The sequence below is a fragment of the Emericellopsis atlantica genome (assembly GCF_019669845.1).
Source record: "Emericellopsis atlantica unplaced genomic scaffold F5Z01scaffold_14, whole genome shotgun sequence".
Taxonomy (NCBI): domain Eukaryota; kingdom Fungi; phylum Ascomycota; class Sordariomycetes; order Hypocreales; family Bionectriaceae; genus Emericellopsis; species Emericellopsis atlantica.
The window spans coordinates 267,300-288,877 of record NW_025764716.1 but is presented as its reverse complement, the minus strand read 5'-3'; the positions used below and the strand labels follow the sequence as shown (position 1 = coordinate 288,877).

The window sequence follows — 21,578 nt, the reverse complement described above, 5'->3', positions numbered from 1 at the left end:
AACACTCGGTTCCTCAATGATTTTCGTGTAGTGGAATCTAAGAGAGTGTATATCGGGTATCTCTACACTATACTTCTCGGTTCGGTACACGCAGATTCATTGACATGAGTTGTGAGACTCTCAAACAGAAAAGACGAAGCAACCATGATCGATAGAATCAAGCGTAGGCTCAACATCTGTCGTTGAGCGCTCAAGCTTCAATGTACGTACATATTGATCATCACAACCAGAGCCTCATCTTTCAGATTGCCGCATTTTATACGAGGCCGCCGCAGGTATCAAAAGCTAGAGGGGAGAGCGACTGTATAGGGTAGTCATGAGTCTAGGGAGCGACGGAAAGAAGATTTGGACGTTTGGATCAGGCCGTGCTCCGTATTCCGTACGACGACAGCTTACAGATCAACAGGCAGTTGCTTTGCAGACAGCCAGTCTGTGGTCCTAAACATTGCTTCGCTTCATCAGAGGACTGACGTGTGGGTGAAACACACGGATACTGCACGGACTATCAATACCATCCCGTCGCTCCGTGCCGAGCCTCCCCTGGTCAGGACCGTCAGGTACCCGAAGATTGCCCAAGGCCATCAATCATCCAGGTCCCGGGATTCTTCAGCTTCTCAGCTCCTCTTCCTTTTCAACCTTTTCCACTTGGAGAAGAAACCAATAATCGCTCATCTTGGACTCGAATGTGAGTCCCCAACTGCCCCTCTGATCTGGTGCGGCCATGGCCTTGCGCCATGTAGATTGCCTCTAGCCGTAGGCTCTTGTGCATTCATGTCACCCTCGCCCTTCGACATGACGGTCATTGTGCTCTGTCAATTGCGCGAGACACCGACCATGTCATCATTACTGTCAATGCGCTCGGCGCCCTCTGTATCCGTAGGCATGAACCTCACGATGCATCCTGACGTGCGACAGGATGCGTCAGCCTCTGAGAATGTAGTTCCTGCCCTTTGACGTCAGGAGGGCAGAATGTTTGGGTCGAGAGCGTCCCACGTCAGTCGCGCTAGCGAAGTGCCTTCTGATTGGCCCAAATGACGTCAGATGGTCCCTGTTTCAGCGACTCACGAGGGTCATGCTGCTGTTGCACAGGGGAGGAGCGCCTGTCGTGACCCTACGGAAGTTCCAATTGTGTCCCATCGCCCACTGAGAGCAGCTGTAAAGCACAGCCTCCAGAGCGGCTGAGGAGACGCTCAGGACCGTCGAGAGCATTCTTCCATTCCACCTCAACCCCAATTGAAGTCCCCTTTAATTGGGTTTGATCAGATCCGGGAAGACCCTGATTCCTCCCGCTCTAACCCTCAACAGCCGAGCGTGATCCAGCCCCCTTTTCACCGCTCTTGTGAAACACCAACTGCGTACGACTCATACCTCTCCGACGGGAGCTGACCATCCCACGCGCGCCTCCTCGGACATCGTCATCCTTCGCCCTGCCTCAGCCCTCGTGCTCATATACTCATTTGAGCCCTCCTTCGTTGCTTTTCTGAATCCTCTTCCCAGAAGACATCTACCTACCTTGGCCAGAACCATCCAGAGCGCCACCATGTCGGCACCGCCACCTCGTCGCAGAGAACGAGGCCAACCCATGCCACAAGAATTCTACGACCCTCAAGACTACGCTGCCGATCCGCGTCAGCAGTACGACCCGTACTCACCTCCCCCGCGCAACCGACACGCAGAGGATCGTCCGCCGCGTCGACACAAGTCGGAGCGTCGACGACCACCCAGCCCTGATGCCGATCCCTATGAAAAGCCGTCACGGCGACGACAACCGAGTCCTGGCTATCCTGAATATGACCCACGCCAGAGGCCCTCTCGTCGACGCCAGCCAAGCCCTGGCTACCCAGAATTTGATGCGCCTCAGAAACCCTCGCGTCGGCGTCAACCAAGCCCCGATTACCCCGCGCATGACCCATACGACAAACCTCGTCGCAGAGGAGGCGACCCTAGGCAACCACCTCAAGTGATCAATGGAGGCAGCAGGCACGGCGGCGGCGCGCCTGGGTCGCTGACCCCTCCATATGCCCCAGAGCCACCTCGCCCAGAGAGAGCACACAAGAATAGAGATTCAGAGCGGCACAGACGGGCTGACAGGCACTCAATGCCTCCCCCGCGCAGAGGAGACGACGTGTACGACAATCCGTATGGCGCTGCCGGCGCGCCAATGGATGGACGAAGAGATGGCGGCCGGCCACCGCGAGACCACCGCGATGACGACCCGTATGAGCGTCCTCGTCGCCGCCCACGATCGCCCCCACCCTCAGGGCCGCGAGATCGAGACCCCTACGAGCCACGCACGCGAGACAGAGGCCATCGCCCTTCTCGCTATGATGATGATGGCTATGGGGCTGCCCTGCCGCACCGACCTCGCTCACAAGCTCGAGCTCCACATGGATCCCCACCACCCCGAGAGAGACCCCCACCGGCAAAGGGCGGTGGTCGCCCGCCAGGTGGGAAGAGCGGTGGTCGTAAACGTCGCATGTCCATGCCGGCCGCCATCACCAAGGGCCAAATCGGTGGCGCTCCGTGGTGGCAGCATTCGCTTGTGCAGAATGGTGCGCGGCAGGCCCTCAGCGCGGGTGCGCAGGCGGCGTATCGAAGTAAGAATGACACGGGTCCTTGGATTGGGCCCAAGGGGGCCAAGGTTGCGACGGCCGCGCTGAGTGCTGCTTTTGTCGATGGCGTGTTCAAGAAATGAGGGTCTATGTACAAGGAACAAATCGCAACTCAGGATGCAGAAGGCCGGTGTTTTTGGGAAGAAGATAGGGCATGGTGAGGATTTCATGGTCAATCTGTACTAGACTGGCAGGCACGCTTTATGAAGTGTATGAGCTATGAATAGAATGTCAACTTGAATACAACCAAATTTAGTTTGAGGCCACCTTCGCTGATTCTTCATTTTTCGTTGAATCCATGGCTTGAGGCAGCGTTCCAGGCTCGACATCTCGTAGCTGCACATACTCCGTTACAACAGAGGCCGACGGGCATACCAGTCGAGTCATAGCATTCGCCTACATGGTCAGCATCCCACTTCTGGTGTCGGCCTTTCATGTTATATATCTCAGAACTCACCGTAGACGGGAATACACATGCCCCGGCAGCTCACGCTGCCGACCTCGCGAGGCTCTGCAAAGACGAGCCTTTGCTCACCGGTCTCTGTGTCAATGTCGAGCTTGGGCTCGATGACAGTGTCGTCGGGGGCTTTAAAGATGCATTGCTGGTTGGCGTCATAGTCGTTAATGTCGATGGACTTGATTTTGCTGTCTCCTTGTAGGACTGCTGGCATACCGTCCGTTGTGACGTTCAGTGCGATGGAGTCTGAAGACGAGGCTCGATGGAAGATGAAGTGGGCGATCTGAGAGGAAGGGCGTGTTGGGTGGCCCAGGGAAAGGGGGAGGAAGAGAGTTGCCAGCGGGATGGAGGCGTGCATTGTCGTGAGTTTCAGACTAGAATGTGCGCTCTTATTTCGATTCTGGACTTTGCGATAGTGATGCTATACCGGAGCGCTTCACGTCGGATGTGTGAGTGCTTTATACATGATCTTGGTTTGCAGGGACGATTCCACCGCATGCAATGTGTATTGGAAGGAATGGGTATCTCAACTCGATGGCAAGCTCGTCGTGTTCGTGCTATCATGAGACTACCCTTCGTGACTCCGAAAGAGCCGATCTCGCGTATCCACCCTTCAACCGTCATGCCCAGGAAGACTGGCCTGTGCTAGCACTGATTCATAATTCAGCCGTACCACTACTCAGACACGGGACAGGCGAATCACGATGCGACCGAGAGACGTACAACGTGCTGTGTAAGGATCCTGAGATTCGGGGAGTACAGAAGGATGACGTAGGGAGAGTGGCATGAGCACACGTACAAGGCCGAAAGTCGTCGTGTGAAGCCCGTACATGTCGCACAATCGCACCATATCTTTCAGGGATCACTGGATTGCGCATGTCATGAACAACTGCTACATCTTTGGCCAGCCGTGTACAAGACCTTGTGCTTGCGAGTCCTGTCACTTGCAACAAGAGACCAACAAGCACACGAAGACCGCAATTTCTGAGATAGAGAGCCTAGAACCCAAAGATGCATTTAAGTCTTCCGAACTTATCAATACAACCTACTCGAGATTTGTGATAATAACAGCCCGCACGCTGCATATGTGGAATGAGGATGGGTTCCGGGACCCCGGGTGGAGAGCACACCAGAACTTGACTTCTCTCAATCAGAACGACACATGTCTGAAAGTGGTTTTTGGATTATATTGGTTCCCCTGTCGGAAAACTTCGTCGAAGGGTCCAAGACACGGTGGCACATGAAGCAGGCTGCCTCGCAGACGTTGTCGACGGTCGTGTAACTTTAAACGGTTTGTCCCACCGCGGGCCGTGCCGCGCATGCTGTGTTACTTGAGCATGAATTACCCACGCTATGCATATACATGCAACATTCTCTGTTCAAGATGCAGGGGAGTGCTTCGAGTTTGTGCGCATATATGATTTCGAAAGTTATCGAAGTGAATCTGTTATGACTGGATGCGCCGCCGCGTGAAGGTCAATAATGAGCATTGGTACTGCGAGGTGAGAGACTGGGAGTATACGACATCGCATCAACGAGACTCGACGAAAAGAATCAATTACAAATTGTTTGCGCGACTTGGTGGCCGGGTAATGGACAAATGTGAGAATGTGCCTTTAACTCTATGTAATATTATTGCAAGTATGTACTATCGAGAACATGAATATTGAACACTAACGCACGGATAAGGTAGTGCTCTAAGCGCGAACTTCAATCCTCACGTACATTCGACACTAGCTATCGACAAACCTAACCAGCCAACTCGTAATGACTGGGATGAACGCTCTTCCCATGGTCCAAAGGTGAAGGCGTGCCCCCGGGTAGCTCTGCGTGGTAGTAATTGTTCTTTGCATATGGATCCTCTATCATGACAGCATTGTGTGAGCTAGGTCCGGTCTCGTCTCGGTTTAGAACATCGCGTGTCTTATTGCGGCGCCGTCGCCGCCAGAGGATGACCACGGCGGCGACTATAGCCCCCAGGCCAGCGGCACCACCAACGGCGATCCCCACGATTGTGCCTGTGGACATGGTCGATTCTTCGCCAGGGTCTTCTCCACCGGTGGACTCTCCCCCGACAAGCTCACCGGTTGGACTAGAACTCGGATCCGAACTCGGCGAGGGTGTCGGAGTCGGGTTGCAGAACTCGGTGAGCTCGTCGCCCTTCTCGTCGATCGCGACTAGATCCTCGACGTCGGTAGGGTTCGAAGACCACAGCGTGAATTCCCCTGCGTCTTGGTTCAACATGACATATGCCGAGGAGAGGAAGTACCGCCCCAGCTTTGGCAAGTCGTTGGCGTTGACGTCTTGTATCGGATTGAGGAGCAGATTTGGTTTCGAGGCATTTGCGGCCCATCCTCTGGTGTCTTCATCGATGTACTTTTGCGGCGTCACAAGTTGATGATTGGGTATGCGGATCGAAGGACCAGACTGGATTTCGATGGTCAAGTCACCCTCGTAAGGATCATCGCCGTCGTCATAAAGTACACTGTAGTAAGAGAGCCCGGCAGTTCTCTCTGAGATGGTCGTTTGGGTGATTTCCTGAAACCTCTCAAAGTAGGGATCCTGTGGTATTGTCATGATGACTGGGTAGTCAGGGACCAGACACGCCGAGAACGATTTTGACTCGGAGGTGAAAAGGCTTTTCGTGGTCCCATTGGGAAAGTTGAGGATCATGTCGCCGACCGTAATCATCATTTCCGATGCGCAGCCTTCATCCTTGGTCAAGGACATTTTGTAGCCGCGGCCAGAGACCTTGGCTCGGTCGTAGCCACCGAACACGAACGTCCCGTCATGTTGGCTTGTGGAGGAGGCCCCAGTCCAGCCGTGGAACATGCTCCACGTCCTAGACAAGATACTTCCATCCGCCTTCAACATGTTGAGGATGGATGAGTTCGTTCCAAGCCCGACAGCCATCATGGGATGATAACCTTCTTGACCCCAGTCCTCGAGTGGCACACCAATGGGTACCCGTGACATGGTCACGTTGTCGTTCAGCTTGAGCTCATCTGAGTAGAAGTTCATTGAGGGGTAGTTGTCGGCGTCTTTGGGATATGAGTCTTGCGTGATGCCTCTCCTCGTGCTTGAGCTGAGCGAATCGTACTGGCCGCCTCGCCAAGTTGTACACCCGCTCTCGTCAGCTGGCGATGGGGGCGTACATTTCCCGTTTGTTCCATATGCCATTACATTGTTGAGGGGCCTGTTGATACATTTAACTTTTGCATGCTTTCATGCATCGCAGGACATCGGCCTACCATTGGGGCAGAAAGGCGAATTCCTGCTCAGGACTACCGACAGAATAGGCGACACCTCGGGCGGTTTGTCCGTTCGTAAGGGAGACGTTCCCAAGCCTGGTGCCGATAGGATAAGGACCGCATTCGGCGAACGACGGACAGGTGTAAAGAGCGATGAACAGCAAACAAAGCGCCAGGCTTCTCCGGCACAGCGGCGCCCGCGTCACGTCCATGATAATTGTTGTTCGGAGCAGACAGAAAGAGAAGGAGAAACGGGAGAGAGGTTCCGCCCAGAGAATGGGTAGGGAGGGACTCAAATCATGTCGCACGAATATGCAGCAGCTCCGTTTTACAGCCAACGGTAATTATGTGGCCACTGGCATCTGGTGTTACGCGACCAACGCGCCGAGCTGACGTTGCACAGATCTCATGCAGTTGGCTCACGCCAAAGACCAGGATGAAGCCCCGACCGCATAACATAGCTCATCAGTTGCGCTTGGCCCTCAGCCTTTGGGGCTTACATCCATCCCGCCCGTCCATATCTCTTGATACTAGACAGTGCAGTCCCGTGCGCATTGCCTGGCCATATCTTTCAAGTGCGTGTCGATGGAAGACTGCGAATGTTGTCGTTGAGAGACGTGGGATTGTTGACCTAAAAGGCGGCTCGAACGGGATGATGTGGATTTAGAATGGCATCTTGGGCCCTTGGCGCCAATCACTGAACTGGTCAAGCGCCAGCCGCGGACGACGCTTTGGTCGATCCGCCGCTTGACCAATAGACAGCTCGAGAGTGAAGATATGAAAAGAATCAGGGGGCTCCACCAGACATGGTTCCGTTTCCCAGGCTTTTGAAGGCAAAAGCAAGAAGTGCTCGCTTTCCTCACATGGCAGTCCCATGCAGTCGAATCGCTTCTGGAGGCATCCACCCCACAGATCTGGCCTGCGTGGCGGACAGGTCGTGAACCAGTTGAGCAATGTCGTGCCATGGTCAAGTCGCCTCGTGATTACATGCAACTTTCAGCGGCAGAGCGACGGATGATAACCGCCCCCTGGCCAGGATCCCAGTCATCCTGCCTGTAATCCGGATACTACTGGGCTTAATTGGTGCATACAGTCGCGCTGCTGCGCACACAGCACCCGACAGTACGTAAACATATTTGATTGGGTACCCCGTACGGTTTGAATGGTCCCGTCCCGGACTCCAGTGTCTCAGTGATCTGCGGCACGTGAATTGAGGGTCAGGCAGCCTTCTGAGGCAGCCTCGACTTCGCGACCGACGACAGCGACCTATTCTGACAATTCTCATCGCAACCTGTCCCATATCTCGTCCTGTTCATACGAGAGTGGTAGTCCGAAGCGACCTCAAATGTTGGTACCGGGGTATTGCCTGCAGCGACGCGTCGTCAGGTTTACTGGCGCTGGGCTCGTCGTGCTATGCCTCACATTGGGCTTGCTCTACTCATTCCAGTATGACTTGAGTACTTGGAACCGCGCTGTTGGCGGGTTCCCACCTTCACTGTCCTCGTCGCCACCTGAGGTGCAACCGACCTTGAAGCCATCTCCACCGCTAGAGCTCCCTCCTGAGTACGACCTGTCGCCAAATCGGCATCCCCTGTGCGCCGAGCGGCTCGGTGGGCACTACGTCGAGGATTTCCGCGACCACGCCGTTGCCTACTGCTCACCGGACTCGAGCTCCGGCCTCACTTGTTTCCATAGCAGGAACCCTGGCAATGGAGAAACGGACTCGACGTGCTTTGGTCGCGGCGCGGATTTTGACGTCCAGTCCGGCAAATTCAGCCTCGAATGTGACATTCGCAGCCTGTCCTCGGAAGAATCTGACCGAGGCCTGGTGGCATTTGAGTCGATTCGTTCCTACTGGTATGAAACCGGGCCACCCGAAATCTTCAAGGCTGGGGTCCACATCCATGCTCCCCAGGCCGCTGCTGAGAAGCCCCGTCACGAGAATGCAGACAACGCAGCCGATGGTGAAAGCGAAACACACGATGCTGAATCCCAAGACGCCGAGGCAGCGGTTATCGAAACCGCACCCAAGAACTTCCTCTTGCTGAAACGCGAAGGAGAGTCCAATCCGTGGCATTGCCTCTTGGAGATCTTCTCTGCATGGATAAGCTTCGATGTGCTACGGATCTCCAGAGACCCTACCAACCAAGACCTCCCCTTCTTTCGGGTACCCGATGACGTCTCAGATACACAAGTCGTCATTTTGGATGACCGCGAGGACGGTCCCTACTTTGACCTATGGACCCTGTTTGCTTCAGCTCGCAAACCTGTGCGTCTCAGACAGTTGGCTGAGCAGCCCAAGTTGGCCAACGCGATTCACCAAGCTAATATCATCGTGCCGTTGGCCGGGAGCAGCAATCCCATGTGGAAGGACGACGTCGAGGAGGCCAATTGCTACTCTATGCCTTTGGTGTCGGTCTTTGTGCAGCGTGTCCTGGGCTTCTATCAGGTGCCAGACCCAGCCCCACGAAAGGCAGACGACCCTGTGACCGTCACATTTGTGGACCGCACAGGAAGCCGACGACTTGTAGATCAGTCAAGTATGTTTGAGGAACTCAAGAAACGGAACCCACACATATTCTTCCAGGCCATCGATTTCGGAGCCATCCCCTTTTCCGAACAACTCGCTATTGTTCGGAATACGGATTTGTTGGTTGGTGTCCACGGCGCCGGTCTAACGCACAGCCTCTTTATGCGAGAGGACGCGGGCGCCGTGGTCGAGATACAACCGGAAGGCGTGAATTACCGCATGTTTCGCAACTGCGCTCATTTGAGAGGTTCTGGGTATTATCGAGTCCACGCCAAAGAAATCAAGGAAGGCGAAGAGTCGCGAGCACTAGAGGAAGGCCAATCCGCGAAACGTCATGGCAAACGAGGTGATTGGCATTTCCACGACGTTCAAATCGAGCCTGAGAGATTCTTTGATGTCGTGGAAGCCGCCGCGAAAAGCTTGTACGGAAACGGCGTCTGGGATTACGACGTGAATTGAGGCTGGTGCATCTCAATTTGGCACTTGGCATGTACGATGCGGAAGTTTTTGGCACAATGAACTTGAGCATTCGGGGTTTTATGGGAAAAAGCGCAGGGCGCTTATGTGAAGAGCGTTTTGTGAGTTTCAAGTATTTTGTTCGTCGCATGCGAAGGTATATCCAGGCGTAACAGTATTGATGAATGCCCTGTTTCAGCGTCACATATCCCAGTCAAGGCATGCGCAATGTGTTGCCTGACCCCTGAGGACGATGTGCCATGCTGCGAGGTCTGGTATGTGGAGCTCAAGGACTAAGTTACAATCCTGACTTCTTGAAGAGGATTTCGGCAGAATCTACCCAGTAAGACGGTCATCATGCTCAACGATGACCAGGTTTCGACAAGGACAAGACGTGGTTACACCGAGTGCGCCAGAACCTTGCATGCGCCGAGCGGCTATCGACCCAATCATGGAGAAAACGATGAGTTAGAGACCCGCAGGACTTGGGTATTAGTTTCGTCCCCGCCAACTCCCCATCGTGTACCACCCACCACCAGATCTTTGTACTACCCACCACAAGATCTTGTACGACTTTGTGATAGATCATGGCAGCGAACGGACGATATGCGATCGGATGGATATGCGCGGTGGCCACGGAATTCGTTGCTGCGCGACTAGTCCTGGACGCGGAGCATGGGCAGCCGCAGTATCTTGCACCATGCGATACGAATCAGTATTGTCTCGGTAGCATTGGTGATCACAACGTCGTGATTACCGTACTCCCGGAGGCTAGATACAGACATGGAACGTCAGCAGCTGCCACGGTAGTGACCAACATGCTGAACAGCTTCCCAAATGTACGGATTGGTCTGGCAGTGGGCCTTGGCGTCGGAGCTTCCAATGAGACGAAAGACATACGACTGGGCGATATAGTGGTCAGCACTTCCCGCGCTGACGAGAATGGCGACTTACACTATGATTGTGGCAAGTTCTTGCAGAACAAGCCTTTTGAGCGTGCACGCATGCTACATCGGTCGCCAACGGTGCTTCGCACAGCAATCGCGGGCTTGCGAGCTGATCATGAGATCAACGGGCACCTTATCGAGGAAGTCATTGAAGATACCTTGACAAAATACAGTAACTTGAGGAGAAAGTATGGCAGGCCTTCAGAAGAATCTGAGTCTCACCACATTCGCCCCGACCACTGCACCGAAGGTTGCGCCTTGCCCACCGGGGACGGTTTCCTCACAAGTCCGGACCGCGATGAGGATGACCGGATCATGATTCATTATGGTACCATCAACTCATCTAACCGCCTCATGAGGGATGCAAAGACAAGAGATCGAGTATCGACAGAGGAGAACATCTTGTGTTTCGAGAAGGAAGCAGCACTGCTGATGGATCTCTTGCCCTGTGTCGCGATAAGGGGTATTTGCGGTTACTCGAACTCTCCCCCAAATCAAGACTGGCAGAGGTATGCGGCACTGGTCGCGGCAGCCTATGCGAAGGAACTGTTGCTTGTGATGGTGCCGAGGAGTGTGGAGGGCGAGGATAGAGCACAGAGACATTGACTCATGGTACGCCATCCAGGGGAAAGATCAATGTCTTCTTATGCTAACTGATTCAAGCGCTTATGCGTACACGATGAGTCGAGAATCGGGGAATACTGTGGATTACGGCATGGAGTGGGAGCAAGATATATATCATCGAAACTGTTACAAGACAAATTAGGTGCATAGCAAAGCAACCTTCGCCCTGACGAAAGAGTAGTCAGGGGAGGTGGCTTCTTGACTCTATGGGGTAACAAGTGGACACCTGCTAGCTAACATTTGTTCCTTTACTCGCCCTTCCAAATCCACAATATTGCGCAGTGGGCGTTACGCGCGACAAGGGGGACCGTCAGGTCCATACAGCATTTCCCACTCGCCATCGAGTTGACGTTGGTCATCGGGTGGCAGCTGTTTAGCCTCGAGTGCATGTTTAATATCGTGGGCTAACTTATGGTTTCGTCGATTATACTCCCCCGGTCCCCCTGGTATACAATGTTAGTAACGTAAATCTTTGGCGCAGGCAAATATATCGTAACGTACCCATAATGTCGACGTAATCGACGTAAGCCACGAAGATCATCAACATGATGAAAAGAATTGCGAGTACAAGTAGCACCAGAGCAATGAAGAAGTGCCACAGGAAGCACGGCATCTGGTGAACAGTGTCCCAGAAAAAACGATAAGGCCAAGGTGTCCCGGGGGCGAAGTCAATACCTGGACAAAGGCCTGGGGGTATTGGGCGTATTTCTGCCCAGCTCGTCATGTTGAAATCTGACATCTCTTTCAAGGCCCAATGTTGAGTTTTCAGGCAGTTTTTCGTTTTCTTGAACAAGTGGAATTGTGGTTGTTTCAGTCGTGGTGGATGAGGAACGGAATTGAAAGATCAGCCATTTATAGTATGTGCGTGAGACTGAATAGGACACGTTTAGTCAAAGCCCATCAGGAGTTTGTAATACGTAGCTTTTTTGGGCCTCGTGATCCGTGACTGGGCTAAACAACCTTTGTGTTTGTACTTTTAATTTACAGTTCAAATTCAAACGGGAGGTCTCATCGGACAGCACGGGCCCACGGGGCGGAACGGAAATGGCCCCACTTTCTGATCCGCCGACCGATCAAAGCCGAAGACGGCCCAAAGCAGTAAGACCCGGCGATGGCACCTGCCCCGCGCTGAGCAGCTCCAACTGCTTGCTGCCCCGCATCGACGGACAAACCCCGATGTCGGCTCTACACTCAAACCAGCAAAGTGCGTCTCGCTTCCGGGTCTAAGAAGCACCGAGCGACGTAATAATAACCTCCTCATTCGTGTGAGTTTCCCCGTGTGATTTCCCATCTGATACCCGCCTCGCCCTTTCCTTCATCCTTCGTCTTGCATCTTGCGCACATCTTCCTACCACCAACCCCAACTCAACCTCGTCTCCCCTCCTTGCCATCAGCAGCTCTGCCCACGATGAAGCTACTCTACCCAACATCGCTGGTCATCGATGTCGACTCTCTGAAGGGATTCTCGGTCGACTTGCAGCCGTACGACGCCAAAGCTGCCACCATCCCCTCTCAGCACCACGACGCCGATATCCTCGTCACGTGGACCAACACAGCCGACAACCTCAAGTACGCCAAGGCCAACCTCACCAAGCTGCGCTGGATCCAGTCCCTCGCCGCCGGCCCCAACGACGTTCTCAACGCCGGCTTTGAACCCTCAAAAATCATCGTCACCACCGGCTCTGGTCTCCATGACCACACCGTCGCTGAGCATGCGCTGGGCTTGCTCCTGACCTCTGCTCGTCGCTTCCACGAGATGCGCGATTATCAGCTCCAGGGAAAATGGCCCGGCCACCTGGGAGGTGCCCAACCCGACCGTCCCAAGGACCGCTTCACCACCCTACGCGACGCGCGCGTCCTCATCTGGGGCTTTGGCAACATTGCCAAGTGCCTCGTGCCCAGTCTCACCACGCTCGGTGCCACCGTCAAGGGCATTGCTCGCACACCCGGCGTCCGCAACGGCATTGAGATCTACAACGAGTCCTCCCTTCCCGAGCTTCTCCCCAACACGGACGCGCTCGTCATGATTCTGCCCGGTGATGCGTCGACCAAGCACGCCCTCAATGCCGAACGTCTCAAGCTGCTCCCCAAACACGCCTGGATCGTCAATGTCGGCCGCGGCACGTCTATTGACGAGGATGCCCTGGCGGCTGCGCTCGACAAGGAGGAGATTGGTGGCGCGGCGCTGGACGTCTTCGAGGTCGAGCCTCTGCCCGAGGGCCACAAGCTGTGGAAGACAAAGAACACGTTCGTGTCGCCCCATGCGGCGGGTGGACGACCGCAGGAGGCGGAGGCTTTGATTGCGTACAACTTGCGGAGATTCATTGCGGGTCAGGATCTGAGGAATGTGATATGACTAGCCGAGAAGCACAGGCTTTGAATTTGAATAGACACTGAGCGACATTGCAGAATACGGGGGAGTGGTTTAGAGCATTGTTTTGGAGTATCTCGTGCACGCTACGGAGGCCTATACCTTATCCATACAATCAGATTCGTCTCACCCATCATACGCCATCACTTCAGTGCTTGACGCTGCCATCGTCGTCCACATCCTTCGCTGTGGGTGTCCTGAGACATTAGCTTCGTCAGGCAAGGTCTGGTCAGGTGGTCTGCTTACAAGGTCTTGCGGAGGCCTCCCTCTCCATCATCGCAATGTCCCTCGATTGCTGTCTTGCGGGTGGTGCTGTAAGCATTGAACCACGGACCCTTGAAGATATCCTCAATTTCCTCGACGGTCAGACCCGACACCTCAGGGATCATCAAGAAGTTGTAAATGATGGCGACAGCACACCAGGCGGCAAAGAAGAGAAACGCCCCCCATTGATGGAAGCTGGACAGGATAGACGGCATGCTGTACTGCATTCCGTAGATGAAGAGCCAGTGGAACGTCTGGCTGAGCGCAGCCCCAAACGAGCGGATGCGGTTCGGCCACAGCTCGCCACCAAAGATATACGGGAGGAGATACAGTCCTACCAAAAGGTCAGCACCATAGCCAAAAGGATCAGCATTGAAACTCACCAACGCCATAGCCAAATGCATGGATGAACAAGGCGGCGATCGCGCCATTCGAAGCAGCCTCCGAGACGGGCCCCATTTGCGAGTACCGCACATAGACAGCCAGATAAATGTGCGTGATCAGCTGCATACCCGCGCCCAGGAACAGCGACTTGCGACGACCGAGTGCGTCGACGAAGAAAAAGGTGGCGATCAAGACAAAGAAGAACTTGGACAGGCCGTACATGCCACTCAGGAACATGGACTGGTCCGTCCCGCCCGAGACGCCCACAATGGCAAGGATAGGGACAAAGTACGACGTGATCAGGTTCGCCCCCGACAGCTGCGCGAGCGCATACGTGAGGAGACTCTGTTGCACGCGACGGAGGTTCGACGCCTTGGTAAAAGTCTCCTTGGCAATGGTCCAGAAACTCGCATTGCTCACCTCCTCGGCCGTTCGGTTAATGTCCTCCTCAATCTCCATAATCTCACGCTGTACACGGGGATCGTCGACGGGCAGACCACGCAGCCTGGACAGACCCGCCATGGCCTCCTCGCGACGGTTCACCAGGAACAGCCAGCGAGGTGACTCCTCGATGAAAAAGGTGCCCACCATGCAGAGCGCCAGATACACCATGGGGACAAGCATGACGATCTGGTACTGGAGTTTGCTGGTAGGTATGTGTCGATAGCAGCCGAGTGTGCAAAAGACAGCTCCGACCAGACCGATGCCCATGGCGAGGTTGAACCAGCTGGCCAAGAGACCGCGGATTTGCGCGGGCGCGATTTCGACGATGGACATGGTTCCACTGACGGTGAATGCCCCAAGACCCAACCCCTGAACGACGCGTGCGCCGTACAGAACGCTGGTGTTGGGCGAGAAGATGGCCATGAGGGTCCCGATGCAGTACACAAGAGTGTACAGCCGGTATGGCCAGATCCTGCCCAGGACGTCGTTGATGAAGAAGGTCATGCCTGCGCCGATGCCGTAGCCCACGTAAACGATGGAGATGAAAATGCGGATTTCGTCAGCGTTGGCGCCCGAGTTGATCTTAAAATGCTCCTGGAAACCGGGTAGGGAGGGCATGACGGAGGACGCGCCCTGGTCCCAGACTGGATGATTGTCAGTGTTGCCCTGTCATGATGGTTTGGAAGCCAGGAGGACACCGCGGCAAGTACTTACTGACAGGCATGCCACCTAGAGCGTAGACGAAGGCGGAGAGCAGCAGGGGGCGGTTGAAGATGGTTTCGCGAGGGGCCTCGCGAATGGCCTGGCCATAGCCTGCCAAGGGCGATCTGCGCAAGATGTCTTTGATAGTCATGTTATCCTCTGTGTGAAGTTTAGTAGGATGAGAGTTGTTGCGACACCATTGAATTCGTGCTTCTGCTCGCGGGCAAAGGTTCGATTATATGGCCATTGGGCTTGTCTGTCGTTGTGTCGATGCAGTCGCATCTAGCGTGCCATGCTCCCGGATGAGGTACTCCTGGTCCAACCCCGGATTTGATAAGATACATGTACACCAGTCCAGTTGTCAAGTGAGATGCTTGCTTCGTATTCTGCCGAGCGTCCTGGCTTCGGTTCCGACTCGCGGTGCCAGGCGCATCCACTTGCCGAATCGACTTGTTATCAGATACCCGTTGGAGACAATGTCAGTTGGGGTTATCTCATGTAATGGGATATCTCGTATTTCACCGAGATAGCACATTGCTCCCCATTTCAGGGATAGAGCTAGCGAGGCTCAAGAGTATTTCACTTTGCGGGGTGCATATTGTCACACTCGCCGAGTTGTAAATTAACATGGCACATAAGAGGCTCGGGCGGGAAGTCTCGTAGATTCTTGGGACAGGGCTCATTTTTGTTTCTGGTAAGTAGTCAAGATATTATGGACATGTTTATACACAATGCCAGGTTTAGCAATCAGCGCTTCATTGCATGCCCACACAACTTCTTTCATTGTCTACTGCTGCTGAATCAACGAACCCCTTTCAGCTTCTTTCTAGCCTATATTGGCCTATAATTTTGACATGCTTCGGTCATCAATTAGCGATGCATCCTATCGTTTCGGACGTCGAGGCCTACAGCTTGTCCCCAGCAATAGCAATACAGTCCATTTCAATCTGAAATACGGTCGTCAGTATAGAATATCCTTTCATTTGGAGAAAATTACCTTTGCATCCTTTCCAAGCTCGCTGACGGTGACACATATCCTTGCTGGCCGTGGCTCCGGAATCATGGCGGTGTCTACTTATGGTCAACATCCAAGACACTATCAATCCACCCCGAGGACCGCATACAAACAGCATTCATGGCAGCAAAGTCAGCCATGTTGATGAGGTAGATGTTGACCTTGAGTAACTTGGTGAAATCACTCCCTGCGGTGGCCAGCACCAGTTTGAGCAAGTTCAGGGTGGCCCTCTGTACAACATGTCAACAGTCTTCTCATGTGTCCGACTTTTGTTGCGTACAGTCTGTTCTGTCACATCATCTGACACAAGCGTGCCCTTGACAGGATCCAGCCCAACTTTGCCAGCGCAGTACACGACGCCATTGTGCACTGTTGCCTCTGAAAGGATGGCGGAACTGTAGCCGGGTCGGTTGAGAACTTGTCTGGTCGCCATTGTGACTGCGCTTTCGAATATGAATATCTATTGTCGGGAAAATGTATGCTTCAATGTTCGAATCAGCCTGTCTAGCTGTGATCTGTCTGATCTTAAATAGATCCTGTTCATCGGAAGGACTCCGTGTTCCACATGAGCTCAGGTGACGCTCCCGGGACGATATTAGACAATCAGGAAGACGGTTCTTGTCGGCTGTGAGCCGAAGGCCTTCATTCCCTTTGTTTTGGATGTGTCGGTGACTTCCTCCCGAGAGGATGTGTTGGCAGAGTACCGACATATCCCAATGACACAGGTCACTCGTATGCGCCCGAACACCAGGGGAGGGGGCAAGCCAGCAGTCTGTGATTTGTAAGTAGTACCAAGCCTAGTTTCTTACGGGTTCACCTTCTTGACGCATGTGCGCTGAACAGTTCCAGCCCGTCACGCCATGATACTCTGCGCATGTCTGATGGCATGCTTACACACGCCCGTCCTCAGCACCATCAATGGCATTCATTGCTTATGGAGAGCCCTTAGCGCCAACAGAAAATAAGTTCATCTTCTTATCAAGGCTATCATTGCCAACTCCCACTGTGTACATGTGTATCAGGGTTCGGATACTCATCAATCAGCTCGCTCAAGAGCCAGTCAGCCCCCGTCGAGTACCCCGTATCACTGATTCCCGCCATCCACTGCGGCAAATCCTCTGGATACGCCTCCTGTCCTTGAACAAGCGCAGTGGAACCGACCATCTTCCCTTGCTGGACGTCCGTTAACATGGTCATTGTCCGACTGGCCAGCACTTCAAAAATGTCCCTGTATGACGCTGCCTCGGGCCACCGCTCTGCCAGAATCACCAGTACCATGGTGCAGTCCGTGCAGGTACTGCTCACCTGATCTTGTCGAGACACGCCCCGAGCAGCAGGAGACGTCCACAGACAGTATATGTACGTCAGCCCAGCCAGGAAGAGCTCGTGCACCGCGCCCCATGTGTATGATAATTGTTTGCCCAGAAACTGACGCCAGAAGTTGCGGCACGTTTTCCTCGACACCTCGAGGCATTTCAGAAAGACGTCATCAGGCGCCGTGGTCTTTCGGTCCGTGATTTGCACGCGGTACAACTGTAATATTGCGTAGTGGTAATTCGTTTCGTAGAAGTCGGGGGTCATGTAGAACGATAGCGCGCCCTCTTTCGGCGGCACAATAGGCGGAGGGTTGGAAGCCCACCACGTCTCGAGCTCGACGGAAAGCTGCTCAACTCGTGCCTGGCGGATTTCAGGACTCTTGAGAGTGACGTCTGAGTATAGCGCGGTCTGGATACATCCAAGCAACGAGCGGATGCGAAAGCCGTGGATGGCGTATGTCATCATGGTAGGGGGCTCCGCAGGAGAGCGCGGTGACCCAGTGATACCCTCGGGCGAGAGCTGAGATTCGTGAATATCTAACGGAAACTGGCCCACGTCAGAAAGCGCGTCGAGTAAGTATGCTCATCATGTTCCCCTACCTCTGCGTCAATCTCCTGAAAGTGAAGAGCAAGTGGCCGGCCCAACATGACGGCTCCTGCGCACTCCATTACATACGCACTCCAAAAGGCACGCTTTTGCATCTCTTGCTGGAACTGGTTTATCGTCGACCTAAGACGTCGGTGATTACGGTGGTAGCCGAGGTTGATGCATTGGCGCAGTGCGTGTCCGCTCAGCTTCCTGCGATTCGTGAGCAAGGACGCATCGAATGTAGTGGCTCAGATCACCTACCAATGCGATGTGCCCTTGGAAGATCGTATCGAGTATGCAGCGCAGCACAGTACCGCCTGGATAGATTCCAGGTTGTCGTGGCACAGTATCTCGTCTATGTAGAGCATTGCTGAGGTGTAGAGTTGCTCTGCCGCGTGACCTAGGTTGGGTAGCAAGACAGCACCAACAGCATAGACCTCGAGCTGTCAGTCACATACATGGACTCAACGCGCTGCCCCTTAACTTGACGTACCATGTTCAGAAAGTATAGTGCCAGAGGGTCGAAGTTGAGGCTGCTCAGGGCCCCAAAGGGATCTGCCAGAGCAGCCTCCCATTTCCTGAAAGTCGGCTCATGCAGAAACGGGTACTGTGCGTGAATGTTGTGGAAGTATGCATTGCTCAGCCGCATTGCTATATGATACTCGGGTAGTGCGCACGGCTCTGGCGCAAGCCCGCCCTGATTTTCGAGATCTGATCTCAAGGCGTTGGACGACAAAGGTCCGATCGCTTGCCCTAAAGAGGGCTTCACGAAGCGCGTGAAGGCAAAGGTAGAGGAGGGACCCAAGTAACTGGGCTCGGCGCCTGCTGCGTTGAGACTCAGGGTCCCTATCATGGATGACAAATCTCCCAACTCTTGGCCATCGTCCGCCGCAGTACTTGCGCTCGCTTGCTCAAAGTCTACGGCAAGGCCATTATCAGGAGAGGTCTTGTATGGGGACTCGTATGCCGCGCTCGACCTTGCCTCTCTCAATTGGCTTTCTAGCAGCAGGACTCTCTGCTCCAGCTGCTCAAGGTATTTCCTGGGTTGGTGCCTCTTGGTCGCGGGATCTTCGACGAAACAGACTATGCTGGAGGTCACTCCACATGTTCAAGAACTATATTGCAAGGAGGCCATACCCAAGTTGTTGCGCTGGCAGTTGCTGCAAGCTGGTGTTTGGCCATCACACTGCATGAGGGTGTAAGCCACCGATCATAAATGAACGGTTGAGTAGTTATGTCTGACCCTGACTTTGCGTTCTTTGCAGCCCACACACGCCACAAGCGTTCTGCTGCCCGTCCGCATTCGCGTTGCAGAACCCTTGGCCGGTCGGCTCCGAAGTGGTTGCGACATGGTGGGATAATTCTTGTTGTTCATGGGCGTTGAAGGACTGCTCCAGTGCTCCTCTCCATGTGATCCAAGATGTTGATAACCATTGATGACTAGCAGTTGCCGCTATCCCCGCATAGATGTGATTCTCGACCACGTCTCCTCGCTATGGACTCGGATACCGTGCCGTTGACGCTTGCTTCATCCTGAGGTCGGGTCAGATAGAGATTCGTGTATAGCCCTGTGCAACCCGCGATTGTCTCGCGTTGGGTTGCCTCCGAATCGGAGAAGCCACTGTACTGACAGATTACCCCTCTTAATTCCCGGACGCAGCTAGGGACTTGTTCTCCTCCATGTGGAGTACATGACCACATATCTCGGGAAGATACGAAGGACCGTGCCTATTGGCCCCTTTCCCAGGCCCAGCGGCAGCACCATTAGTCGGTTTGGCAAGGAGCTTCAAAGTGCTGCAGGCACGTATTCGAGGTGTGATCAAGTTCCCGCTGGTCGGGGAATGCTTCATCGAATTTAAGTACGACCGTCTTCCTTTGCCGGGTGTATCAAATTCGATCAAGTCTTGACATTGGATAATCGCCGCTGATTCCGAGTGTCAGTCCGCTTGACGCCAACATGTCGCCCCAAGTCGAAAGCAAGTCTTCGTCCATTGTCATTGTCGGCGCTGGTGTTTTTGGTCTGAGCACGGCCATTCATCTCGCAGAACGGGGATATACAAATGTCACTATCCTCGATAAGCAATCATACCAAGATTCGCACTATGCTTACGAGAAGGGTTGTGATGCTGCTTCTGCTGGTGAGTAGAGCGACACACAACCGACTATGGCTCATTGAGTTGCTCACATTGCTCAACTGCAGATATCAACAAGATAATACGGGCTGCGTACGGCTCCCAATTTGAGTATCAAACCCTCGCACTCGACGCCATTGCCAAATGGAAGAAATGGAATGAGGAGCTCAAGACTGGGAAGACAGTTCCCCCAGGCTTCTCCACCAGCGACGCGCTGTTCGTTAATAATAGCACCGTCACCATGACGACTGGCCTGGAGATGGACCAATTCGAAAAGGACACCATCCGGAACATGGACCGCGTGGGACTGAGGGAGACGCAGGTCAACCTCCACAATCCCCAAGACGTGGCCCGCGCAAGAGCGAAAGGATTCGGATTCGCCGTGGATGCTTTCAGCACCAGCAACATTAGCAGTGTGCTGGACACGCAGTCCGGCTTCGTGTATGCTGATCGAGCGTGCCATTTCGCGCTGCACAAGGCGCAGAAGCTTGGTGTGAAGGCCATTCTCGGCGGCTCCAAGAGCACGTTCTCGCACTTTCTCGAGAATGCCGATGGAAAAATTACGGGTGTGAAGACGGCTGATGGAGTGTCACATCAGGCAGACCTGACGATCATGGCTTGCGGAGGGTGGACGCCCTCTCTTCTGACGCAGCTGGACAATCTCTGCGAGACCACGGCAGGGAGCGTCGCCATGTTCCAGCTGCCGCAGGACAAAGCTTTGTGGGACAAATTCGCCCCCGAGAACTTCCCTACATGGTCGTAAGTAAAGTCATAGGAAAAGATCCAGACAATTGAAATGGCACTTACACTCTTATCTAGGTACGACATCCGCCGAGGGAAGTACGGTGGCTTGTACGGCTTCGCACGAGACCCGAATGGTGTCGTGAAGATTGGCTACCGTGGTACCAAGTTCACCAATCCCCAGACGCAAGCAGATGGCGCAAGCAGAAGCGTGCCCGTCACCCGCTGGACGCAAGAAGCCATCCGTCAGATCCCGCTCATGGCGTCTCGCGTCATCAAAGGCTTTGTGCGGGATTACCTGCCTGAGCTGATTGACTGCGAAATGACAAGCCGACTGTGCTGGTACACAGATTCCTATGATAACCACTTTGTCATCGATTTTGTGCCTGACCATCACGGTCTGATGGTGGCCACGGGTGGCAGCGGACATGGTTTTAAGTTTCTCCCTAATCTCGGTGAGCATGTTGTGGACAGGATCGAGGGGAAGAAGAACGACTATCTGCAGTATTGGAACTGGAGGAGCCTCGAAAAGGGGGCGAAACCATATAACAGTATTATGGAGGGTGTAGGTAGCGATCGATCCCTGCACCACCAGGCCATGACGAGCTTGGATCGGTTCGCGACGCAGCTCAGCCGGCTGTGATGGCCGACACCGCGGTCTCGGACGTAGAACCTGGTCCGACCGCGTAAGAAGAGATAAATCAACATACCGTCGTCTTTGACTCTCGTGCGTTTGTCGTGAA

At 54.1% G+C, this 21,578-nt stretch overlaps 10 protein-coding genes across 10 annotated transcripts; 5 read left to right on the top strand and 5 right to left on the bottom strand.

Moving 5' to 3' along the window:
- The first annotated feature begins 1,168 nt into the window (after positions 1-1,168).
- Positions 1,169-2,744, top strand: F5Z01DRAFT_116404 (uncharacterized protein). Its single transcript, XM_046257447.1, has one exon. It carries the CDS (start codon positions 1,541-1,543, stop codon positions 2,693-2,695), a length of 1,155 nt encoding a protein of 384 aa, XP_046118001.1. The 5' UTR covers positions 1,169-1,540; the 3' UTR covers positions 2,696-2,744.
- Positions 2,745-2,827: 83 nt separating this feature from the next.
- F5Z01DRAFT_116385 (uncharacterized protein) lies at positions 2,828-3,663 on the bottom strand. The gene is made up of 2 exons (XM_046257446.1): positions 3,070-3,663; positions 2,828-3,008 (listed from the first exon to the last, which is right to left on the bottom strand). The coding sequence occupies exons 1-2, from the start codon at positions 3,425-3,427 to the stop codon at positions 2,893-2,895; spliced, it is 474 nt and encodes a 157-aa protein (XP_046118000.1). The 5' UTR covers positions 3,428-3,663; the 3' UTR covers positions 2,828-2,892.
- Positions 3,664-4,778: 1,115 nt separating this feature from the next.
- F5Z01DRAFT_116336 (aspartic peptidase domain-containing protein) lies at positions 4,779-6,691 on the bottom strand. The gene is made up of 2 exons (XM_046257443.1): positions 6,321-6,691; positions 4,779-6,265 (listed from the first exon to the last, which is right to left on the bottom strand). Exons 1-2 carry the CDS (start codon positions 6,530-6,532, stop codon positions 4,819-4,821), a joined length of 1,659 nt encoding a protein of 552 aa, XP_046117999.1. The 5' UTR covers positions 6,533-6,691; the 3' UTR covers positions 4,779-4,818.
- A 974-nt stretch (positions 6,692-7,665) lies between these two features.
- Positions 7,666-9,309, top strand: F5Z01DRAFT_681605 (DUF563 domain-containing protein; the record flags this gene model as incomplete). Its single annotated transcript, XM_046265705.1, has 2 exons — positions 7,666-7,836; positions 7,948-9,309. 2 exons carry the CDS (start codon positions 7,666-7,668, stop codon positions 9,307-9,309), a joined length of 1,533 nt encoding a protein of 510 aa, XP_046117998.1.
- Positions 9,310-9,601: 292 nt separating this feature from the next.
- F5Z01DRAFT_116322 (nucleoside phosphorylase domain-containing protein) lies at positions 9,602-11,106 on the top strand. Its single transcript, XM_046257442.1, has 2 exons — positions 9,602-10,865; positions 10,917-11,106. The coding sequence occupies exon 1, from the start codon at positions 9,894-9,896 to the stop codon at positions 10,857-10,859; it is 966 nt and encodes a 321-aa protein (XP_046117997.1). The 5' UTR covers positions 9,602-9,893; the 3' UTR covers positions 10,860-10,865; positions 10,917-11,106.
- Positions 11,107-12,285: 1,179 nt separating this feature from the next.
- On the top strand, positions 12,286-13,233 carry F5Z01DRAFT_681603 (D-isomer specific 2-hydroxyacid dehydrogenase; the record flags this gene model as incomplete). The annotated part of the gene is made up of 1 exon (XM_046265704.1): positions 12,286-13,233. The coding sequence occupies one exon, from the start codon at positions 12,286-12,288 to the stop codon at positions 13,231-13,233; it is 948 nt and encodes a 315-aa protein (XP_046117996.1).
- Positions 13,234-13,396: 163 nt separating this feature from the next.
- Positions 13,397-15,193, bottom strand: F5Z01DRAFT_674387 (general substrate transporter; the record flags this gene model as incomplete). Its single annotated transcript, XM_046265035.1, has 4 exons — positions 13,397-13,445; positions 13,495-13,846; positions 13,896-14,984; positions 15,055-15,193. The coding sequence occupies 4 exons, from the start codon at positions 15,191-15,193 to the stop codon at positions 13,397-13,399; spliced, it is 1,629 nt and encodes a 542-aa protein (XP_046117995.1).
- Positions 15,194-15,947: 754 nt separating this feature from the next.
- Positions 15,948-16,490, bottom strand: F5Z01DRAFT_674386 (Endoribonuclease L-PSP/chorismate mutase-like protein; the record flags this gene model as incomplete). Its single annotated transcript, XM_046265034.1, has 4 exons — positions 15,948-15,989; positions 16,040-16,113; positions 16,167-16,287; positions 16,338-16,490. The coding sequence occupies 4 exons, from the start codon at positions 16,488-16,490 to the stop codon at positions 15,948-15,950; spliced, it is 390 nt and encodes a 129-aa protein (XP_046117994.1).
- Positions 16,491-17,044: 554 nt separating this feature from the next.
- Positions 17,045-19,144, bottom strand: F5Z01DRAFT_681601 (fungal-specific transcription factor domain-containing protein; the record flags this gene model as incomplete). Its single annotated transcript, XM_046265703.1, has 5 exons — positions 17,045-17,920; positions 17,974-18,172; positions 18,224-18,399; positions 18,456-19,016; positions 19,100-19,144. 5 exons carry the CDS (start codon positions 19,142-19,144, stop codon positions 17,045-17,047), a joined length of 1,857 nt encoding a protein of 618 aa, XP_046117993.1.
- A 775-nt stretch (positions 19,145-19,919) lies between these two features.
- F5Z01DRAFT_636730 (FAD dependent oxidoreductase) lies at positions 19,920-21,478 on the top strand (the record flags this gene model as incomplete). Its single annotated transcript, XM_046262230.1, has 3 exons — positions 19,920-20,079; positions 20,109-20,853; positions 20,914-21,478. The coding sequence occupies 3 exons, from the start codon at positions 19,920-19,922 to the stop codon at positions 21,476-21,478; spliced, it is 1,470 nt and encodes a 489-aa protein (XP_046117992.1).
- Between the last annotated feature and the right edge of the window lie 100 nt (positions 21,479-21,578).

Bases quoted from the DNA above. Each gene is read 5' to 3' on its own strand.
- F5Z01DRAFT_116404 (XM_046257447.1), top strand. From the start codon at position 1,541: ATGTCGGCACCGCCACCTCGTCGCAGAGAACGAGGCCAACCCATGCCA.
- F5Z01DRAFT_116385 (XM_046257446.1), bottom strand. From the start codon at position 3,427: ATGCACGCCTCCATCCCGCTGGCAACTCTCTTCCTCCCCCTTTCCCTG. The intron at 3,009-3,069 runs GTGAGTTCTGAG...CTGACCATGTAG, and splicing joins CATGTGTATTCCCGTCTACG to GCGAATGCTATGACTCGACT.
- F5Z01DRAFT_116336 (XM_046257443.1), bottom strand. From the start codon at position 6,532: ATGGACGTGACGCGGGCGCCGCTGTGCCGGAGAAGCCTGGCGCTTTGT. The intron at 6,266-6,320 runs GTAGGCCGATGT...ATGTATCAACAG, and splicing joins TTCGCCTTTCTGCCCCAATG to GCCCCTCAACAATGTAATGG.
- F5Z01DRAFT_116322 (XM_046257442.1), top strand. From the start codon at position 9,894: ATGGCAGCGAACGGACGATATGCGATCGGATGGATATGCGCGGTGGCC.